Genomic DNA, 24,513 nt, shown 5'->3' on the forward strand with positions numbered 1-24,513 from the left:
TGAGCACTTGACATATGTTATTAAATCATTTACTCTTCCCCACAAACAGCCTTGTGAGGTAGTTACAGTTACTGTCCCCTCTTTACATGTAAGGAAACAGAAGCTTAGATAATGTCATGCCTCCTGTAGGTGAAAGAGCCTAGATTTGAACCCGGGCAGGTTGGCTCTGGCCTCCAGATGCCTAATCACTACACTCTGCTGCCTTATTCTCTAGATGATGGTCAGTGTTCTGTGTCTGTGTTGTGCTTCTCCTCACACAAAGTGCCCGCTATTTGTGCAGCCATCCAACATGTTTTCAGAGTGTGCTATGTGCCAGGTACAGTGTTGAGTCCTGCAGATGCAGAAGAAATCTTGCTCTCATTAGCCTAACAGCTTAGGTGGGGAGACGGACTAAATCAAGTAACCACAGAAACAAAGTGGTGTAAGAATTCGAAGAAGGGCAGAGAGCTTTGAGAACATAAGGCAGGAGCCTGATCTTATCAGGTTTCCAACAAGCCTGTCCCAGTTTACGGGCCGTGATCCCAAGGAAGGGGAGGAGGTGGCCATCTGAATGGTACTATGATGCAAGGCTGGCTCAGCTCAGGTCTGGTCACCTGGGACCATTCCCCACCCGCTTTAGAGCTTTTACTATCAATGTCTTTAAGCTCCTTAACGTGGTTGCAAACTCTCTTGTGTCCTCATATGCATGCCAGTTCCTGTGCAAATTGTAAGCATTAAGTAAATACTTGTAGATTGAATTACTGTCAAGCCTGGTGATTTGTGTTCTGTTTTACCTCCTGCTGGCTGCCTTTTATCAGGTATTGGGAGTGGCTGAGTGTAGCTTCAGATCAGACACAGGGGAGGTGGGAGAATGAATATCCAGATCAGGGAGTCTGCCTTGACTCTAAATACTTTCTGTAAGCAAATACAAATCATTTGAGCCAGAGCTTTTATTTCTTAAATCAGTCTCTTTATTACTTTGTCCTGTAGCACGTTGGAGAATTGACTCTACGTGGTTTGATGCTCTCATACAACTGGGCTTGGGAAGTTAATTTTACTAGCTCCTCTGGGCATTACCACTAAAGTTATAGTGACACATTTTTAAAAATCTCATTCACTAATTATTAATTACGCTGAATTAACCCTCTGGGGTGGATGCACTCTTACCTTTGTAAGTTTAAAGCTCACTTACTAGATATACATTTACTGAGCATCTAGTTGATAGAAGGCATTGGCAGGTTTATAAACGTAGGGAGAAACTTGGGTACTGCACTACAGAAGCTTTCTACTTTAGTCTAAAGGAAAATAATCACAAAAGAGCTGTGAGGGGGGCCAGGCGGGTGGCTCACGCCTGTGATCCTAGCACTCTGGGAGGCCGAGGCAAGAGGATTGCTCGAGGTCAAGAGTTCGAAACCAGCCTGAGCAAGAGCGAGGCCCTGTCTCTACTATAAATAGAAATTAATTGGCCAACCAATATATATATATATATATATATAGAAAAAATTAGCTGGGCATGGTGGTGCATGCCTGTAGTCCCAGCTACTTGGGAGGCTGAGGCAGTAGGATCGCTTGAGCCCAGGAGTTTGAGGTTGCTGTGAGCTAGGCTGATGCCACGGCACTCACTCTAGCCTGGGCAACAAAGTGAGACTCTGTCTCAAAAAGAAAAAAAAAAAAAGCTGTGAGGGGCCCATCAGGAAGTGGTTATGAGTGTCTCTGAGGGAGACAGACTGCCTGACTCCACGTGCCCTAACCCTGTGACCTTGAGCTACTGATGGTGGTTCACATGTAACATGGAAATGGGGATAGTGATTGAGAAGATTGATGAGCCAAATGAAAAGTGCCTAGAATAGTGCCTGGCAACATAGTATGCACTGTATGACTTTTGTTTTTTATTATTTTCATTTTCACTTTTATAGTTGTATTTGGAGTCCTAAGAGTAAGGGTTCTGAGCTAGAGAAGAAAGGCATCATGGAGCTGGTGTTTGAGTTAGGTCTAATGAAATGGGAATACGTTTAATAGGCAGAGGTGGTGAGCGAGAACATTCCAGAAAAAAGGACCCCTCAGATGCCAGAAGGTATCAAGTATGTTTAGGGAATGGTGAGGAGTCCAGGTTAGTGGGTGGGGTCATTTGATGAACAATGACAGAGTCACCTGGAAAGCGAGGCTAGGACCATATCTTGGTGAAGTGTTGGCAGTCTGGGCTTTTTGAACAGGATTGAAACTTCAGAGTCTTGCTGTGGCGCCACTGGAGCAGGCAGGAGGAGGAGGCAGAGAAATGGTGTTAGTCCTAGAGTACGGTGGTAAGGATTCAGAAGTGGTGATGATAATCACAAAAGGAAGGCGAAGTGTAGATTCACGAGAGAGCTAATGAAACTTAAGAGTCAGGGCTCTCACTTGCTCTGGCCCCTCTCTCAAGGTTGTTGAAGGGGCAAATTTTTACAAAATTTGAAAAGATATTTGTATCCTCCTTCTTCTCTCCCCAAACGATGTGTTTCAGCCTCCCAAACTTAGGTCTACCTGCTAGCTGAGAGAGACTGTGGAGAGAGAATCAGTCTGGGTATTGATTTGATGAGAGTGGCCCAATGAAGGAGAGGCCAGAGTCAAAGGTGACTTTTGGGATTATAAGACTGGGTGACTGGGAGGAACCTCAGATGGGAAAGGGGGATGTTGGGACAAGCCAATTAGGAAGCAGTGGTTTCAAACCAAGTGAGTGCGCTACACCAGTTAGCTTTATTAGAGAAAGAAATATTTTCTTACATCTGCACACCCCTGTTCTCAACTGTTGTCTTGCAAACCTGATAATTTTAAGTTACATGGTACTGAGGAAAAGGGCATGAGCATGACCTCTAATTAATGAGCTAGATAGAGCCCAGAGCACATATCATAGTGACATCTTTGTAATGTCAACATTAATATTCTGTGTCTGCTAAACCTGGTTGTCTGAAACTTTTAAAGAAAATCTTTTTTTTTTTTTTTTTGTATAAATATTCCATGTTTGGCGATTCTTAGTGCTTTTAGACTATTTTCAAGTAGTAACATCTGTTTTCTGGAAACTGCTATTTTGAAGAAATTTAATTGACTCAGAAATGGTTGGAATGCTAATTTCAATGCTATCATGTCAATATTGTTTCAGTGGCAGTACCTAACTGGGAAAGGCTGTCCTCAGCATTTGTTTCCTCTTTTTCAAACAAGTAAAATATTAAACAAATAACAGGAAATCAACTTCCAAAATTAAAGAATACTGTCTCAGATAGCCAAATTGAATATTCAAGAGTATTGTCACTTTCCAAATCACAAAATATAAATATAATTAAATATAATTAATTATATTTAAATATAAATATAATTAATTATATTTATATTTAAAATATGAATATAATTAATTATTTATATTAATAAATAATTAATATAAATATAATTAATAATTAACAGGTCTCATTTTTAAATATATTTAAGGAGTATATGTGTGTGTGTGTGTGTGTGTGTGTATGTGTATGTGTAGCACTTTGCAGTAAAACTTTTTTTGGGAAACAATAACACCTAAAAACAAAGCTGAAAACATAGTAAGGTTTGAGGCCAATGTTTCCAGGGAAAGATCATTAGCAAATTCATGACTCAGAGTCTGGTTTAGACCTCTATACTAAGCTATTTGTTGTTTTAAGAATAACTCCTTGTGTATCAGAGAGATTAAATTATCTAAGTAGAGAAATACAGTTGTAAATTCCAAAATGCTTCTGAAATTCACATATATTATTTTTTGACAAGCTTTAAGGATTTAATAACCTTAGGATTTAGTTAAAAACATGATTTAGAAGTATTTGCAGATGAATTCTAAGAGGATTTTATTTAACATCCCATGTTGGTCTAGTGTTCCTGTATAAAATTAGTATGAACTTGGTGTTTGTTACATTATTTCTCAATGTGCAGCATACACAAATGTTTTAAATTTTGAGAGTTGTGTTTTAATTTTCATTTATGTGTAGACTCAATGGCAGGTTTTCCCTTTATAGCAATGATATAAAACATTTTACATCAAATTGATTTAAATTAAACGAGTATGTCTATTTAAAAAGAGATGGTAATACAAGATGGTAGATGTGTGGGAAATTGGGAAAGTTAATGCATGATTAATTGAAGTTTGGGCAACATTGGCTTGTTGGTAAACAATATAAATTATATTGGCTTGTACTATAATTTTTATTATGTCATTGAATAAAAACCTTATAGCTGTTGATAATATATATGTTAGAATACTGACTCTTTAAGACTCTTTTATTAAACTGAAAATTATTTGGCTTCTTGGTACCTGGCATCAAAGTTAATTGAACAGAAAAAAAATCGCTGTAATTGGTTAACTCCTACTCAGTTAAAAATAAAAGTACATGTTAAATGCTATTCTATTGAGACGGTTTCTAGGACTTCTTGGCAAGAGTTGGGCAATTTTATAAAAATGAGGCATGTACTGCTTAGTAAATTGGTCTGGTGTACCAAGCATTATGTGAACGGTGTTTGTTAAGTTGTATCAGTCAAAACTTTGGGAAAATTCTTCTGGTTTGGGTTTACATAATGCTTATACCTAGTGGTAAGAGTAGACGCTGATTTTTTTCCCCTTAGAATCAGAAAAGGAAAAAATCAGGATATTTAGAAGATGCATTGAAATTACTTTTTTCTAGAAAATACTTTTAGAAATATTAAAGTATCAGGTAACAAATTTTTGAGCATTAAATATAGACCTTATTTTTAGAAAGAATATACATTTAACATTTTTTAACTGATTTACTTACTTCACATTTAAAAAACAAATTTATGTGCATCTGTACAAAATATAAGAAATGTGGTGATAGTAAAAAATATAAAGTAGAAAGTTCCCCTTTCTCCTTCTAATCTTCACCTAGCCCTATTCTTCAGTGACAGCTATGACCTATTAACAGTTGGAAGCCATCTAAGTTTTAGAGTCAAGTGTAATGGCATTTAGGAACTTGAAAGAGTCTTTTTTCCATAGTTATGCTTCCAACTGGGTTTATATTTTCAAGCAGATGTGATGGAATTACTGTGGGCTTTGGAGTCAGATCTATGTTCGAATTCTAATTCCATCATAGAAGCAACAATGTGAATTTGGCAAATTCCTTACCTTTCTGAGCTTTAGATGCCTTGACAGCAAGGCTTAATAACTGTTTCTTTCTGAGCTTTAATCTGAACTAATCTTTCTTTTTTTCTCTCTCTCTTTCTCTTTTTAATAAGAAGTTTAAGAAAATGTGGCATAGGAATACATGACATATTTTCTCCTGGAGAAACAGATTTTGGTATTTTAGTGACCCAGCATGTATTCATTCAGTAATACACTCATTTATCAAGAGAACATTCTGCCCAAGTACCTACCTTCAGGTTGTAAAAGGTCAACCTGTAAAAGATGCCCCGGGAATCTTCCTGGAATTTAGATAGCCTCTGTTGGGTTTCACTTTGCACTTATCAATAATTGAGCACTGGGATAAAAATAAAAACAAAGGCTCTCATCTTACAGTGTGCGAACATGGGTCATGTGTGCTAAGTCATGCAGGTAAGATGAGGAGCAAAGCCCTGTGGGGTAGCCAGTCTAAAGAAGTGGGCTGGTGCCTCCCTCCTACAGAAAGACTGCCTCAACATTAAAGGGAATTAACGTAATTGCTCCCGAGGAGGGAAATGTATTTTGCTTTTCAATGGTTGTTGTATAAGCTTTAATTATCTAATCCATACACAGAAGGTTTCTACAAGCAGCTTTCCCTTTTAGCAGCCGTGGTCACCTTTCAAATACTGCACCGTCTTTAGGCTTAAGAAATCACTGCCTTATAACCAACTCTGTTATATAACCTACCCATTAGGGTACAGTAAAAACCTTTTGTAACGTTGGTTACTGAAAATGGTCTTTAGAGTTAGGGTTGGTTTAAATGGAATTTTGTGATTATTTGAACTGCAGCTAGAGTCGTGATTCTCCATTTGTATAGACTCTGTGCCTCATGTCTAGCTGCACTTTTACAGTTATTTCCTTTTCAGTCTTGTTCTTTTTTTTTTTTTTGAGACAGAGTCTCACTTTGTTGTCCAGGCTAGAGTGAGTGCCGTGGCGTCAGCCTAGCTCACAGCAACCTCAAACTCCTGGGCTCGAGTGATCCTTCTGCCTCAGCCTCCCGAGTAGCTGGGACTACAGGCATGCGCCACTATGCCCGGCTAATTTTTTTTTTTATATATATATATCAGTTGGCCAATTAATTTCTTTCTGTTTATAGTAGAGACGGGGTCTCGCTCTTGCTCAGGCTGGTTTTGAACTCCTGACCTTGAGCAATCCGCCCGCCTCGGCCTCCCAAGAGCTAGGATTACAGGCGTGAGCCACAGCGCCCGGCCTCAGTCTTGTTCTTGTTTCATGCCTGTTTAGCTTTGGTTGGTGTGCACTTTATCAGACCTTCATGTTTACTTGCCAGATGAAGTAATGGGCTTTGTCATTAAAGTTAGAAGTTTAAAAAAATCTATTTATTTTACTTTTCTTTCTTTAGAGAGTTCAGAATTGACATGTTTTCTAGCACTTAAATTATTAGTAAGTAAATACATGTAATATATTGCTAGGGGAATAGCTGAAAGCTCAAAGAAGCTTTGTAAGTAGAGAGCAAAACCCTACTTTTTAAGAACTGGGACTCTGCCATTCTTGTCACCGAAATGCATAGGGTTTTGATGTTGGGATGTGTTAAAGGAAATAATGCCATTAATTATAGGTAGAGAGGATTTTAAGAATTAAATTAGATTCTAACTATAGAGGAAAAGGACCAATGTCCTCAGGTGAGAATTAAAAAATTAAATTGCACTCTTTTTGGTTTGTATTGCTTTTCATATCCTCCTGACCACTGCCTGGCTTTCTCTTGCCCTTCCATCCTCTCTCTTTCCCTCCCTCCTTCTCCCTGCCCTAGCCACACTGAGCTCTCTGTCCAACTCTCTAAGCTCTTTCCTATCTCAGGCACCCTTGCCCTTGTCATTCCCACTCCTGGAAAACTGTTCCTTTTTTCCCTTAGCTTTCCCCATGCATCTCCCCCTCCATTTTTTTTTTCCCTAAATGTCACCCAGAGACTCCTCCCTGACTACCCCAAGTAGCCCCTTTCTATTCTCTTTCCAGGACCCTGTTTCTTTCCTTTTCAGCACTTGTCTCAGTCTATATTTATTTTTGTTAATTCTTGTCTTTGCTCCACAAGAATGTAAATTATATTAAGGGAGGTACCAGTACCTGACATAGTGCCTGGCATATACTACAAAGTCAGTAAGTTCATTAAATGAAAGTTGTTCGCTGGTTTTAAGAGCTCCTTTTTGTTTGTGTCTTTCTTTAAGATTAGTTTATCATGCTGAACCAGAGGGATTTAAGTATTCCTGGTATCAGGAGTCAAGCCAAGGTCTGGCGCGGTGGCTCAGGCCTGTAATCCTAGCACTCTGGGAGGCCGAGGCGGGCGGATTGCTTGAGGTCAGGAGTTCAAAACCAGCCTGAGCAAGAGCGAGACCCCGTCTCTACTATAAATAGAAAGAAATTAATTGGCCAACTAATATGTATATAGAAAAAATTAGCCGGGCATGGTGGCTCGTGCCTGTAGTCCCAGCTACTCGGGAGGCTGAGGCAGTAGGATCGCTTGAGCCCAGGAGTTTGAGGTTGCTGTGAGCTAAGCTGATGCCAGGGCACTCACTCTAGCCTGAGCAACAAAGTGAGACTATAAAGAGTCAAGCCAATATGTTTTCCAGTCCTTCTTACCTATGCTCATTTTCACCCATTTCATTGTGATTTTATTGAGCATGTAGAGAACAACATTGGCTTTCCACAGAGTAAATAGACACTTCAGTAGATCTCCCATGGGTATTGTTCTCACTGTGAGATGACTTTCAGAATTCACCAAGCACTGAAATAACTCACAGCAGATCTTTTATGAAGGACAAGGAAGCCTGCATTGGTCTTTGGTGAGCACACAGTGTAATGATGGAGGTGCAACTGTCGCTGCCATTGTGTCTATTCAGTGCATCCTTGTAAACAGCCCAGGATGGCCTCTTTGTAGATCTGCCCTCTGTCTCTAAGCCCTTTCCTATCCTTAAGCCAAAGACTGTTGCTTAGCTTCAAGCTGAAGAAGAAATTTTGCAGTTCAGCTGCTATCTAATGATCAGCACTATCACTATTGACAGTTGTCACTTAAAATGGTAGAAGTGAAATGCAAATTTGGTGAGTAATAGAATTAGTTTTGTGTCATTCTTTGGTATTCTAAATGTTGCTATTTATCTGTCTTAGGTAATCTATTTAAAGAAGACACCGGAAGAAGCCTACAGAGCACTCCTATCTGACTCAAAGCCCCCCTATCTTCCATTCAGGTATAACTGCTTGTCAGATGGGCTAGACTTTTACTAGAGAGCTCACTACTTCAGAGTTGGGTGATGGTGTTTTGAAATTGTCTTAGGATTGTAACTATTAAATGGAATCAAATGAGATGGTAGTTTTTCTTATTATATTTTATAGAGTTTTTACCCCCCCTAACTAGTAGGAATAAAATAGCTTTCTTCTTTTAGGAATTTATTTTTTCCTTTGAATCCTTTCTATATCTTGATGGTTTGCTTGAAGTACCAAGAGTACCTGATGTATGAGCTAATAACCATGTCAAGATTTGTTAGATTTCAGTAATCTATATAATTGATCCAGCCATTCTTTCTTTCATTTCATGGATGTTGATTGAGCTGTGACCATATGTCAGGGGCTGGGGATATAGAATAAGACCCTCTAAGTACCTTCTAGGAACACATGTTTAGTGGGGACCCTAAATCATCTGTTTAGCACACAAATCTGACATCCCCAGGAAGGCTTTTTCTCATTACAGTGTTGGAAAAGAATATAAGTATCACTTAAAGAAGATCTCTTAAAAATTTGGGGAAAACTTGAGCTTGTTTAAAAATTAAAAGGTAACATACATCAAAACTCCCATATCAGTGCATTTCTGATTGCGAATCATTCTAATATTTTTGCCTTTTTGCTTATATGTATGTCAAAATCTACAAGCATGGATATTACTTATTATTTTTACTATTTATTGTAATTACCAACAACAATGAGAGAAAGAAACCAGATGACTGAGGAGACCTTTTTGTTTGTTTGTCTCCCTCATTCTGCTGTAAACTCTCAGAGGGCAGGCCCCAGTGCCTTACACTTAAAAGCGCTTTTAGTAAATATTTGAATGAATAGACTAAGACCTAATGCCTTAAGATCCAAGGGTTTCCCACCTCTGTCTCTGAGACCACAGGATTTATTTCCCTGGGTGAGTGAGTGTCAAGGTGTGCATTAAGCACAAAATGCAACACCCATTGTGCTTAATCTCAGTGAAAGCATTTGGTAAGGTATTGGATTGGGATTCTGAGAGGAAAATGTCCTCAAGCAACCTGAAGTATGAGCTTATTAGCCATTGAAGGACAGGTAAAACTTGACAGGTTATGTAGAAGAGAGTTAATGGTAAAAGCATTTTGTTTTTCCTTTCACTTTTAATGGCTCCTATAATTTGAAAGTCCTTTGTGAAATATAATTGTGTTTTTTTGGAAAAGGGAATAATGATAATAACTTCATTTAACCTCTAAGCAAAATGGTTAGGAGTTATACTTTGGAGGCAGAGACACTTCAAAGGAAGCAGAACGAATCTTCTTACTATTTGTAGTAAATAAGTATAAGTAACTTGGGCAAATTAGCCTCTCTGAGCCTCAGTTTCTTTATCTGTACAATGGCTTCAGAGCTATTCTGGGGATCAAATGAGGTAATGCACTTATTCCTCTGCCAGATGTAGTATCTGCTTTTGTTTTTCTCATTGTTGTTAGTACATCCACAAGGATATCCTTAAGCCTATAAAGATGAATAGGAGTTATTTCTTCTAATGATCTCACATTCTAGAAGGGGCGGGCAGATCTGCAGGCTTACAATGAATTGTAAAAAAGTTAGGTTGTATAAAAATAGAAATAAAGACGAATTCTGACAAAGATTTATGAAAGTGTCAGACTTATTCGAATTAAGCTTTTAAAGAAGGATAAGGGTTTGACAGATAGAGAATGGAGAGGTGGGAAAGTCAGGCATGGGTATGCCTTGTGGAAAGCCCTGGAAACGTGTGTGGTGTCTGAGCCAACTTCAGAAGTCCGCTGACCACAGCGTCTGTGGTGGGAGGAGGCACCTACTGTGGGGATTACAGGCGCACTTTTCCTGTGGACAGTCAGGGCACCTTACATTTGTTTTTAAAATCAGAAAAGCATTTGCAGTTTTTCTTTTTTTTAATTTTGAGAAAATACATATGCACCTGGAAATTGTAATGTTATAGTATTTATAAAATTGTAATGCCCATTAATAGGCCCAATGGATAATGTAGATATTTAAAAACTTTTTAACTGGAATGTATAGATTAATTTCAATGCTTATAATGTCCAATTAGAAGTTAAAGGAGATACATTTCTGTTTCACTAGCCAGATAAGCCTGGCTATCCTTAATTGTTAATTTAGATGAATAAATTGGAGGAGGAGGAACTAGTTCTTACTTTAAGCATAATTATATTTTAGCTTTTTTGTGCTAGGTAATTAATTTGTTTCCTGAGAACTAGAATTTTTGAATAATCAAAGGCCAGAATGGAAGAGAAGATAGTAAGGAAATTATTACTACTTAACATAGAATTGAATCATGATGATCTCAATTGTAGCCTATTTTTCCAAATGTTTTTCACCCAAATGTTTTTATTTAAATATTTGAAGATATAAATACATTAACCTAGTTCAGAAATTTAAAAAATATTTAGGAAGGTTTAAATGGAAATTCTCCCTCCCTTGGTCCTCATCTGTCTAATCCTTTCCAGATAACCTCTGGTATTAGTTGATTCTATATCGTAGAATTTCTTTATGTACATATAAGTAAATACAGACGTTTTTCCCATTTTTATCACTAAAGGTAGCATACTGCATATACTATTCTGTACCTTGATTTTTCTTGTTTAACTCGTGGTTATCTTTCCATATTAGTAGATAGAGAGCTTCCTTCCTCATTCTATCTTATTGCTGTATAATGTACAAGAATGCATTTCACCAGTGTCTTACAGGTAGATACACAGGTCATGTCCTATCATTTTAATTGTAGTTTTTTAATTCACATGGTCTCAAATGTATTTTAAAAGTAAGAAACTGAGAAAATGCTGTAGCAGATTATTATAGCATTGTTGTTAGACATAAAGAGATTTTAATAATCTGTTTACATAAAGGTACTCATTATATGAAAAAAAATGCTTAACACATGAGGCATTGTTCCTTAATTTAGGCACCCATTTCCTATTAAAAGGTTGACCTTGAATGTAACTTTAAGTTGGATCTTTCTGATAATACAGGATACCAAGAGTTGTATTTACATGAAGCTGCATTTCTAAATCTAGACTTTTCATAAACCATGCATTTGAAGCAGAAGATACCACAAAGTACTGCATTTATAATTTGGTGAAGGATTTAGTTGAAAGAATACTAGTAGTTTCTGGAAACTTTATTTTTTTGTGTGTTAAGACCTGAGTTGTTTTTAGTCTACAGCCCAGGCTGGACTGGGACTAATGGAATATTACCAAGAATCATCTTCATACTAATTTTGCACAGTCATCATGGCCATAGTCATCATTATAATCTGGATTTTATCATCTACCAGATTTTTTTTTTTACCCCATTTCTTTTTAAATTATACTCAAAATTATCTTCATTGTCTATATTTTTTCAACTACTGCTAATTAAAAATGGGAAGCCTTAAAGGAAGTTCCATTTAAATGTAATTGTTTTAGTGTTTAACATTTTTAAAAAATGAAGATGATTTTGAAGGCTTGTTGAAGGTGTGGTTGGTATGTTCATATGCACTCTTCAGTGAAATGCCTGTGCTCCATTTGTGCTATATATTTTAGTGTCTTTCTAATAAAGGAGTTTTATGGCTACTATGAATTTAAATAATGCTGTTCTTCAATATTTATTCATTTAGCAAACATTTATTTGGGCAATCATTTCTTTAAAGGTTTTCCTTGTTTTTATAGAGGCTTGGCAGGTCCTTTGCCTGTAATTCCCTATGATATTTTATGTGTTACAATGCTACATGTATCATTAAAGCAAACATCTTGTATTATAATGACTTATTTGCATGGCTCACTCTTCTCTTGAAGGATAAGATTGGGTTCTTTTCCTGTTTGTGTCCTAGGGGGAGTACATTAATTTATTATTATTGCTTTTTCTGTGCCAGTCACTGTGATAGTCCTATGGATCAAAAGATGTTTAGGACTGCTTGGTTCCTGCTTCAGGGGAACTCAGTGTATAGTTTGTATAAATGTATAGTATGTAAAACAATTAAAGTGCTATATTGGAATTAGAAGATAGGTGTTAGGGGAAGCACTGAGGGAGAAGGTTTAACTCTGGAACTGAAGATTGGAGAAGATGTTAGGGGTAGGCCTCATAGAATGCCTTTCATGTTAGGATGAAAACTGGAGAATAATAATCCAGGTGCTGATTTTAGGTGCTGGAATTTTTCAAAGAGAAAAAAAGATTCACTGATCAAATAAGTTTTAGAACTCTCCATCTTGGAGATTTGCAAAGCACATTCCCATTTTAAAGATTCTGAATAGTTCTGAGTAATGAAGTAACCTTTTAACTTGTGTAACCCAGAATTTTCCAAAGTACTGATTCGTTTCCTCCTGCCTTGCAGTTTCTATTTACATCCACTAGAACTAATGTTCTGAAACACTCTGAGGCATGTTTCCTGATCCACACCTCTGTGGAACAAAAATCCCTTGGGATTAGAATAATACGCTGCAATTTGTGGAAATGTTTTTTTTTGTTTGTTTGTTTACTAAGAGTCTTGGAAATAGATGGCTCATCAAATAGTGGTATTTTATCTAATGTGAACAGGAATATCCAAGTTTTCTCTTAGAGCAGATATGTGGCCAGACATATCCCTTAACAGAGGATCTGTAGACCTCCCATGGGCAATACTTTAATTACATTAGCATTAAAATGGACCCATAATGTTGGTGTTGAGGGAGGTGTTTGTTGTGTTTTGGGGGATGACCCTTAGTGATATCCTAGTTGCTGAGCTATGTGGTTGAGTCTTAATGGGAAATCTCAAAAGCAATTATTTTAGATCTTCTGGGCATGCTAGAACTTGTAGGTCTTTTAACAATGGCTCAAAAGGGTCAACTACTTAGGACTTGGCATCAGGCTGCCCTTTTTCTTCTGAAGTGAAGTAAACATGTGCTGGTAAATGTTAGATGTTATCATAAAATATTAATATATCTCTTTACATAAAACAGTGGACCAGATATTTGTTAGCTTAAGTATGACATTGTGATTTTTGTCAGTTTGTGTAGCAATTAACATGGTACTTCAAAGGGAAAGTTCTCCTTATTATGTTTTCCTCTTGAGTATCAAAAATATGAAAACAAAATTTATTGTATGCTCATTTAAGACATTCCTTTCATTCTCAGCTTTTCCTCACTGTTTCTCAGTCTTAGTCTTTGGGGTCAGTTCAGCCCCATGGATCATTAATAAATGTTTGCTTGTGGAGCTTGGTATGATGGAAAAGAATTCACATTAGTTTTGAATAGTGAGGATGTGCCAATTTCCTGAGTGTTGAAAATAGATGGCTTATCCAGTCCTAACTTTTGAATCCATTCTTAACAGTCGGGGCATATTTGAGTAACTTGGACCACCATGAAAAAAGACGCTTTATGAGCTTTTTCTTGCTAAAGTGGTAAATAAGTACCACTATGCAGCATCTGATAATAGAAACACTGTCAGTGCCTCTGTGACCCATTAAGTACACACATGGAGGTGAGTTACATCTATTCCGTTTTTTTTTTCTGCTGAAACAAGACTGTGCTTCAGTGTTGTGACAATTGACTCAGACTACTTTTTTATTCCCGCTTTTATGGTTCTGGATCACTATTACCAAACTCTCTGTAGTAGGGTTAGTGCCATACTTTTTGTACTCTTTATAATAGTACCTTTCCAGTAGCAACTAAGTACCTTAGTTGATAAAGATGATTTAGTATCAGATTGCAATCATTTACCTTAATGGACATAGTAATGGTTATTATTTTGTTGAATGTCTATAATGTAAAGCTATTATTTTTGATACTTGAGTTAAAGACAATTAACCATTATTTATATTTTTGAAGAAAAATTAATGTGGTTAAATGGGTGTCAGATATTGATCAAAGGCCCAGAGCACAGCTCTTGATCAGTTTTTATGGTGTTTTTGCTAGTTTTAGACAGATTCTATTCTGCTGATTTTATGTGATCTTTTAAACCATGACTTAAGAATTGAATTTTCACATTATCTCTGTTTCTTGAGATGAGCCAAATGATAAATGTGTAGCCTTGTGTTAAATCTGAAAAGCAGGAGATATTCTGTTATGTTTTTTGTTAGGTACTGGTTGTGTTCAGCTTTTGGCCCTGTTCCATGAAGCCATTTGAGTTTGCTCTTTCATGAGTGGGAGATGGTTTTGTTCTCCACACTAATTCTCACCAAGCATATTTTCATCTTGTAGTCCTCAATAATATAAGCGAGTATCTCTTTCTTTTCCTGGTAGCTGGTACATAAGTGTCATGAATTTATTTAGAGACTGGAAGCTAGGGTGTACTGTGGATAATTGTGTAAAGTATTTTAGGCATTGCCTAGTTCCCAGGTGTACCTACAATATAGTCTTAGGGTTCAACTGTCCAATCTGGTAGCTACTAGCTATATGTACTATTGAGCACTTGAAATTTGTCTAGTCCAAATTGATAGAGGTTATAAATTTAAAATATGCATTGGATTTCAAAGATTTAGTATAAAACAGGAATGTAAAATATCTTATTCATAATGATGTTGATTAGTGCCAAAATGATAATGTTATAGGTATATTAGATAAACAAAATATGTTATTAAAATTAATTTTACTTTTTTTTTCTTTATTTAAATATGGTTATGAAAAAGTTAAATCACATATGTGGCTTTCTTTTGTGGCTGGCATTATATTTCTGTCAGACAGCAGTGATGTAGAGTATGTTTTTGCGACTGTACATAGCTTATAATTAAAGATTGTTTTATATAATTTTTGTTTTAAAATGTCAGTAGTTTCCAGCCACTAGAGATATTCAGGCATAAGCCGAGTGAATTCCTGGTAATGATCATTTATTCATTCCTCCATTCATTCAACAACATCTATAACATAGTAATGTGCCCAACATTGTACTATACTCTGCACACACAGACATAAAAAAAACATTTTCTGTCCTTAAGAAGCAGACAATCTTATGGTGGTTGTGAGAATGGGATTCAGTTCCATGCTTAAAAGCATCCTTAGATGACCTTTCAGATCCTTTCTCACCCATTGTGCTGTAGATTTTACATGCCTCCTAATTATTTGTTATCCAGAGAATTTACAGAGAATCATGGAATCAAGACATATGTAGATCATAGTCATTCCCAATATTTCTTAGTCCCCTTTCCTTCAGTTCTTTTTTTATTTTTTAGTGTAGTCTCCACACTGTAGACATTGTGCCTCTGTTCTCTGTTCTTTCCTCATTTTGAACAACTTTATTGCTATTATAGAAGTGCTTTCTTATTGTTTTGTGTAAATATAGTCTTTCCTCTCTGATTTCATCTTTCCATTATTAATATTTATAAGGTTGCTGCATTCTGAGTGATTTCTTAGATTCTTAGGTTGCAAGTAGTGGTGTATTGGCAAACTGGCTGTATAAGTAAAAGCTCAATTTCATGGTGTAAATACACGCATCACTGCTGGGCTCTTGAAATTTCTGAATATTTAACAATTGACTGTTGAGAGCCTGGATAAGACAGCTCTAGGACACCAATGAGTCAAGTCAGGCCCTTTCTTTTAGTATCCGATTGTTGATGGTGATTCTAGTTTTCCTAAGTTTAATTTTCCTTTTGCTTTTCTGCAAAACAAATGCAAAAACATAAAATGAACAAAAAAAAATCCCAATTGCTCCATATATTCAAATATTCATTCCTTTGGTTTTTCATTGAACAAATATTTATTAACTATAAGCCCCTTCTAAGGTCATAGTTGGGTGGAATTTTATACTCACTTAATAATAGCTTATGGTTCAGTTGACTATCATGCCAGAAGTCACATTTAGAAGGATAGAATTGCTGGGATGGATGGAGTTTAGATGGCCAAACATGAGGCTGAGTTAAATTTGTATTTCGATGTCTATAGACAGCTGTTGGCTGTAACATTAGTCTTCTGTATTGGGGGTTAGAGACACATGATTTATTCTTCAGCAGAGATGAATGATTAGAAACCCTGGGTGGTTGGATATTACCTGATCTCCTGAATGAAGAGCAGCCTTGTGTTTACCTGTTTAGCAGAGTAATGCAATACATGGTAAAACTATCATGATAGATAAGGGTAAGAGCCGAGTTTTCCCAGGCAGCAAGGGGTGTGCAAATTTATGAGGGAGGTGGAAAAATCCATGTCGTCTTAATTCTACTCAGTAGATAGTTGGGTCAATAAGTACGAAGGAGTGAATGAATGAATGTATGAATGAATGAATGAATGAAAGAGCAAACCAGGAGTTAAGTAAACAATTGGGAACTATAACTACAATTAAAAAACTGGGAGTGTAAATTTTTTAGCACATTGATACAGTGATTTAAATCCTGAAAGTTCTTTGTAGCCCTCTAAAGCATCTGGGTTAAAATAAACCAGTGTGTTTAATGCCACTTGACAAAGGAAGAGAAAACTACCTTGAGCATTACTGCTCTCAGCTTTATTCAATTAATACTCTTTGGCAAAGAACAGAGGAAATGATCTTAAATGGATGGAAGGGATTTGGGGTTAATGCAAAAAGCTTTTCTTGCTAGTGAGGATTGAGGTGTTAGGCTACTTGAGTTAACAAAAGAAGTCATAGGAAATTTTCTTGGGATGCGCTCCCAAGCTTCTTTACTTAATTTAAACATTTATTATCTGTTTTGTGCCAGGTGCTAAGGACACACAGTGAATAAAAAATGTATAGCTCCTGCCTTCTTTGAGACAATTATATATAGAGAGACAGAATCAAAATAAGCACACCAGGATAAAATTTCAAACCGTAGTTAAGTCCAATGACAAAAAACATTTAGTGACCTGACCTAGCCAGGGTGGGGTTGGAGATTTTCCACCCAAGACAAGTAATCTTGGAGCTCAGATCTGAAGGATGAGGAGGGTAACCTAAGGCAAGGGGGAGTAGAAGAACATGTGACTGGCGGATGTGCAAGTTCCGGGGGAAGAGCCCAGTGCCCGTGTGAGGAGCTCAGGGAAGGCAGGGCCAGATATCCCAGGGCCTGTGGCCACACTGGGGATTTGAACTTTACCTTGACAGCAATGGGAAGTCAGTGAAGGCTTATACTCAAAGAGTGACCCAGATCAAATTTGCCTTTTAACAATAATACTCTGGCTTCAGTGAAGAAAAATGTTTGGGTGTAGGAAAGCTGTGGAGTTGGAGAGTAAAGTGCATTCGAGAGATATTTAAGAGGCCAAAACAAGAGTGCATAGTGACAGATAGGATAAGGGGAATGAGAGAAAGGAGGGGCGTCTGGGTCCTAGCTTGAGGGACCATGGAGCTGCCTTTAACTGAGACACGGTGTGCTATAGGACTAAATCACTGTTACTGTTGTTTTTTTGGGATGTGGGCAGATTCAAGACGTCCTTCTTACACAGTGAGTTTGAGACATCTTTAAGACACCGAATGGAAATGCCGTGTAGGTGGTTGGCTACGCTGTTTTTTTTTTTGAGACAGAGTCTCATTTTGTTGCCCAGGCTAGAGTGAGTGCCATGGCGTCAGCCTAGGTCACAGCAACCTCCAACTCCTGGGCTCAAGCAATCCTCCTGCCTGAGACTCCTGAGTAGCTGGGACTACAGGCATGTGCCACCATGCCCGGCTAATTTTTTTTTTCTATATATATTAGTTGGCCAATTAATTTCTTTCTATTTATAGTAGAGATGGGGTCTCCCTCTTGCTCAGGCTAGTTTCGAACTCCTGATCTTGAGCAATCCACCCACCTTGGCCTCCCAGAGCTAGGATTACAGGCGTGAGCCACCTCGCCTGGCCCGGCTATGCTGTTTTTGAAGGTTTAAGGAGTTCGTGCTAGAGAGGTGAATTTGAGGGGCATCGCAGAGAGATGGTAGTTTAGATGACATTGTCTGGGGCAGTGGCTCTCAAAATGTGTTCCCTTCTAGCAGCAGCATCTGCACCACCTGGGAACTGGCAAATTCTCAGGCCCTCCTGAGGCCTGTTGAATCAGAGGTTTCAGGTGGGGCCCAGAAATCTGTGTTTTAAGGAAGTGTCCAGGTGATGCTGATGGACACTAAAGTTTGAGAGCCCCTGGTCTGGGGAAGGAGTAGGGCGTGAGATGAATTTGGGCCTAGAATTGAACGTGGAAGAGGTCTAGCTTTTAAAGACTGAGAGGTGTCAGGCGCGGTGGCTCACACCTGTAATCCTAGCACCTCTGGGAGGCTGGGGCGGGCGGATTGCTCGAGGTCAGGAGTTGGAAACCAGCCTGAGCAAGAGCAAGACCCCGTCTCTACTATAAATAGAAAGAAATTAATTGGCCAACTAATATATATATGGAAAAATTAGCCGGGCATGGTGGCACATGCCTGTAGTCCCAGCTACTCGGGAGGCTGAGGCAGAAAGATTGCTTGAGCCCAGGAGTTTGAAGTTGCTGTGAGCTAGGCTGACGCCACAGCACTCACTCTAGCCTGGACAACAAAGTGAGACTGTGTCTCAAAAAAAAAAAAGACTGAGAGGTGAAGGATGATTTTGCACAGGAGATTGGGAAGTAGTGTTAAGAAAAGTAGAAGGAAAATCCGAGAGCCAAGAGAAAGAGAGTATTCAAAGAGGGGAGTTACTTGTTGCTGACATATTAAGTAAGACGATGCTGGCAAAATGTTCCCTGAGCTTACAATAAGTAAATCCAGAGAGACAGAAAATAAATTAGTAGATTGCCAGGGCCTGAGGGGAGGGGAAATGGCGAGTGACTACAAATAAATATAGAGTTTCTTTTTGGTGTGATTAAAAAATGAGTGGGAATGACTGGCGATAGTGCACAATGTTATGAATATACTAAAAACCACTGAATTGTACACTTTACAAAGGAAGATGAGTAATTCTTTAGAGAAATCTTGTTTCAGAGGCCAAAGGGAGTGGTAGCTGAGGGGAAGATGTAGAGTTAAGGAAGTTTTGGATGGTTTGTTCTTTTTAAAGATAGTAGAGACCTGAAAATGTTTAAATTCTGAGAGAGAGAGAGAGAGAGAGAGAGAGAGAGAGAGAGAGAGAGAGAGAGAGAGAGAGAGAGAGAGAGAGAAGAGAAGATCAGTAGTGTTGAATGGTGATATAATCTCAGAGTAGGAAGGGATTTTGAGGTTAATAGAGCCTGCTGGTGTTTTCCTAACCCCTGACCTCCATTTCATATTATAACACAGGTGAAAAAAGGTCGTCAAGAGGGATCTTGCAATTCAAGTTTGAACAAGATGTGGGGCAGGTATCTTTGCTTCCTTCCAGGGCTAACCTATTTTGAGATAGTTCTAACTGTATTGGCGGGTTGAGAAAAATCAGCAGGGAAGATTGATTTATTAAATGGGAGGTAATGTTGCTTTCATAGAGTAAAATCTCTCAGCTTCTTAAATGAACTTTTAATCCAGTCTTTTCCTTCATTTTCACTTCCATAAGAACCCAGTGCTGCCAATTCCCAAGCCTTTTGAGACTTATATGGTATGTAGTGTGACAACCATGTCTGATCTTTTCACTGTCAGCTTAGTATTCAGTTTTCCTGGTCTTCGAACTTATTTACCACTTGTCCATGTGACTTCCAGTTTTCAAATTTTTTTGTCTCTTCTTTTATTCTCTTTGTCCTTTTTTGGATGCCATTAAAAAAAAGATGCCTTTTAAAAATTCTCTTTTTAGTGGATTGGTAGATGCATGGGTTCAATCTTCCATTTTTACCTTTCTCTCTTTTTCTCCCCCAAGAGAATATATAACACAGTTGTGTGTCCCTTCACTGTTAGAGTTACTCTCCTGTGACTATGTATGAGCCACACACTACAATAAGCCATTTCTTTTCTGCTCAGTCTTGGGGGGTAGGGAGGAGTAGGCTTTAGGAAACTAGTGTCACCATGTGGCTGTCATGAGAGTTAAATGTGCCAATGCATTTAATATTATCCAACACAGTAGGCACTCAAAAAAAGGTGTGTCATCTTCTTTCCTCAGTATGGAGGATATGACTTAATTTTATTGCATCCCTCATTATATTTCAATTTGTAAACTTGTGGGTATCTTTCCAGCCTGCTGTGACTGATTTGTATCCTAATTCTGTCAGATGGCTTATTAACTCTCCCTTCTAGCTTTACAGACTTGCAGATTTGATCACCAAGTTACCAGAGCTCTCTTTTCAGTCATTGGTAACAATCGTGGCTATGATAGGACAAGAGATGTCATCACAGTCTCACCATACTTTGCAGACATTCTGAAAGACTAGGTCTGGAGCTTTCTCAGGAAACTTGTATTTATGAAATTGTTTGGCTGAGTCTAGAGGTGGGAAGATATACTTGAAAGAATAAGGGGTATCTGCACTTCTCATAATTTGATTTTACTCTTTTTAAATACAAATACATGTTTTAACCCCTTTACAAAAATTAAAGCAGTAGTTTTTAACCTAGGGTCTGTGGAGAGAATTCAGAGTCAGTTCATTTAGATGAGAAAAAAATTATATCTTTATTAATACTAACCTTACCTTATACCTTATAAGAATATATTCAATTATAAATGTTGGATATAAACTGTAGTAGTATTAGCAATATAAGTGAATTTGTCACAATAGAAATCACAGAAATTTTTATATCATGTTATAGCTGTTATATCTTAAAATATTATTTATGCTTATTCTTTCCTCAATTATAGATTATTAGAACCACCACTAGGTCTTGTTATATATTAATTTAAAAAGTACATATTGGAGTATTATGAATTTGTTTTAAAATACTTTGCTAACTTTATTTAAATGGAATTGAATTAGTTTTCTGTTAATCCTATGTAGTTTATTTTGTGCATTAAAAACATTATTCTCAAAAAATGGGTCCACAGACTTCTTCAGATCACTGAGGGTCCATGGCACAAAGATTCTGAGCCTTTGTCTCAAAAAGACAAGTGTCTGCAAGGGAATGCATGGTTATTTATATAAGCTAATATTTTATCTTAGATCCCCAGATACTCTTTTTTTGGCATAGTCCATTAAAATTTGCTTCCTAATGTCTACATCTTTGCAAGATATTTGAAAGGGGACTATTTTGTTTTTTTCTGACACACGAGTTTGATGGTATTTAAAAACAAACATAAAAACCATAAAACCACCTCTTGAAATCAGACTCAAATATCTGGAATAACTTTGAAGTTTCAGGACTTAAGAAACATTTCTGTTAAGCTGCTTTGCTAACTTACTATTTTTATATTAGGCTATCAGGATGTTGAAACTCAGTGATGATGAAGTTACATTTTAATTTATGGCTTAGCAACCATAGGTACAAGTTACCTTGGATGGTTAGTGATAAAAGGCTTTGTTTTATGCTAATTATATGTTAAAGCCCTTAAAGATTGTGTTCTCCTCAAAGGACATCTTTTGACACCATCCTGGAGGGCTGATGTTGTGTACGTAGTTCATTTGACTTTGTCCAGGGCAGGTGCCTGACAGCTCTGCTCCTTGCATCAGCAGGTCAGCAGTGGGGGCTGGGCAGAGAGACTGAGAGCCTTGGGGTCAAGTTTCTTGCTGTGGACACCTTGGAACATTGCTAGTGTTAAAGCTCTGGTGCCAGTTCTTGCTTAGCTGACCTGAACATGATACTTTAGTTTTATGTTGCCTAAAGCAGGCCTGCTAAATTGCTCTAAAAACTTAAATAAAGCATGAAGCACTCAATTTTCGGTGCAGTGGGTTCTCACTCCTTTTGATCAAGCACTTCATGATGCATTAGGAACTCTCATGGATCCTAGTGACGCTGAGAGGAGATTGTTTAGAAGCGTGACTACACTGTTTTTTTTTGTTGTTGTTTTGTTTTCTTTTTTTGTAGGAGAGGCATGGCATTTAATCCAGGAAAACACCTGCTAGGTTCTGTTGACCTACATACAGTGTCCCCTTATCTTTTAATGCTTGTATTTGCCATATTCCTGGTAGGAGTTTGTTTCTCTGCTAGGATACCTCTCATAATGATGACTGTTTTACTTAAACAGTTCAACTCACTGTTAATAATGGTTATAATATTTTGTTTCCCATATGTCAGGATGTGAAGGACTTTACATATTTTATTTATTTTTATTAAAAAAATTAAAAAAATTTTTTTAAGAGATGAGGTTTTGCTATGTTGCCCAGGCTGAACTCGAACTTCTGGGCTGGAGTATCCTACCGCCTCAGCCTCCTGAGTTGCTGGGACTACAAGTGCCACTCTCAGCTGACTTTACATATTTTCTTGATATAATCTGATAAGAATCCTATGAATGATAGCTACTATCATTAACTTTATTTCACAGATGAAGAATCCAAGACTTGTAGAGGTAAAATGACTTGCTCAACTTCCTGGGCAGTCCCTGGCGGGGTTGGAAGTGGAACGAAGGCAGTCTGACCCTGGAGCCCAGGCTCGTGAATCTGCTTTCTTATTAATTCTGCCTATTAGATTAAAGTGATTTCAGAAGTGCTTCAGGTAAGCCTCAGGAGTAGTTCACTAGTAGGACATAATGTGTAAGTTTGCCTTGTTGATAACTGTGAAGCCAAAAAACACGTCTCCAACTGACTTTGGTATTTTATTATTTGAATGTTCTACATGCAAAGTTTTTAATGTTGAGTTTATTTATGTTTATAGGGATGCTTCCTTTGGAAATTGCACTTACAGTCTCACCATCCTCGACTGTTTGCAGGGAATCAGAAAGGTAATAATTCTCCTTGCTATAATTGACACAATAGTTTAAAAATATGAACAAGGAATAATCTCAGCATCCTTACTTGTGGTTAGGAGAGAAGAAAGGGGAGCCAGTAAGTAGAAGGTTTTCACCTCTTGAGTGAAGACAGATTTGCAAAATACAGATAATAGGACAAACTAGGGGGAGGAAGAGAAGGACCTTTTTTTCTCATTTAAACTAATTATGTTCTAGGACAGATTTATCAGCTCCATCTGCTGCTGTGCCTGTGACATTGCTTGTCAGCTTCATTGTTGAGCTTCATTATCAAGCTTGATCTTGGTGTGAGAAAGACAGGAAGTTATCTAAGCCACTGTTCTCCTCTTTTAGTTGGTCTCCACCCCAGACCGACTGAATATAAAACTCTGAGGTTGGGGCCCTGCAGTATGTGTCCCTCCAGGTGGTTTGATGCACTGTAAGGATTGAGAACCAAATTATAGTTATATAGTGTGTGTGTGTGTGTGTGTGTATATATATATTTTTTGAGAGCTTTTGGAATATGTTTTAGAAACATGAATTTACAATCTGAGAAGTCATACAAGCTATTCTGTAAATTCTTGAGTGTGGGCTCAAATTACATAATTCCATATTGAACATCTAGCCAGGATTTGGTATCCATCAAGAATGTGTATATTATATAACCCATTGGGAAGGGTCACCATGGACTAGAAATACAGCAATATTGGTATTTGGTAGACTAGAAATACTAAAAATATTGGTAGCAATTCTAGCTCATTTCTTTTCTTTGATATAATATAAAACCAATTTTGCTATGTTTTCAGTTGAGAAAATCAGTATAATAAATATGCTACCTGTTTTATTCATGTTTGTTTCTGACTTTGACTTATCATTTTAAAAGGAATTTAAAACCTCTCAAACTTTAAAATAGTTTTCAAATATTTTTTTCATTTAAAAAACAATGGAAATACTCTAACCCACCCTTGCAAATGATATCACCAAAATGCACTTCCAGTAATACCAGTTAAGAAATTTTATAGAGATATAACCTAACATTTAAGCCATAATTATAGCATTTAGGAAATACGCTTGAGGGGGAAAATCATTTATTTATTGTTACTATTATTATTTTGCCTTTCCTACCATCTGGTACGGACATTTCTTTTAACACATAAGAAATTCACAAAGAGTTCACATTGGAATATCCCTGTTTGTTATTATGGTAACTAGTAACTTGCTATAGATATGAACATCCTTCCTGCTGTAGAAGAAAGGTATGGCTTTGTTTATAAATAAGGTCTTCTGTAAACTTATTGTTTCATCAAATGTTGGGGGTTTACTCAAATATAGATGAGATCTTAGAGGATCTGATAGATTGTTTAACAGGTGTTTAAGCAACTGAAACATTTCCCGAATGTCCATTCTCTTAGGTAAGGCACCATGTTCTGGCCTATTTTTATGGGAATAAGTGGTACTTTTCTGAGAATGCCTATAGAATATGGCCACATTTTTGCCTTTTAGGGAGCATAATTTTTCTGATTTTGAAGTATTGAAATTATCATAAGAATAGTTTA

General features: G+C 37.3%; 1 protein-coding gene across 6 annotated transcripts in view; it reads left to right on the forward strand.

Moving 5' to 3' along the window:
• CDC14A (cell division cycle 14A) overlaps positions 1-24,513 on the forward strand; it is a 164,153-nt gene that overhangs the window by 54,790 nt on the left and 84,850 nt on the right. For all 6 annotated transcript variants that reach the window (XM_012748620.3, XM_012748612.3, XM_012748614.3 and 3 more), the window contains 2 exons: positions 8,261-8,340; positions 22,888-22,954. In XM_012748620.3, coding sequence (XP_012604074.1) covers positions 8,261-8,340; positions 22,888-22,954 — 147 coding nt within the window. The remainder of the gene's footprint in view (positions 1-8,260; positions 8,341-22,887; positions 22,955-24,513) is intronic.

Source organism: Microcebus murinus, chromosome 2 (genome assembly GCF_040939455.1).
Source record: "Microcebus murinus isolate Inina chromosome 2, M.murinus_Inina_mat1.0, whole genome shotgun sequence".
NCBI lineage: Eukaryota > Metazoa > Chordata > Mammalia > Primates > Cheirogaleidae > Microcebus > Microcebus murinus.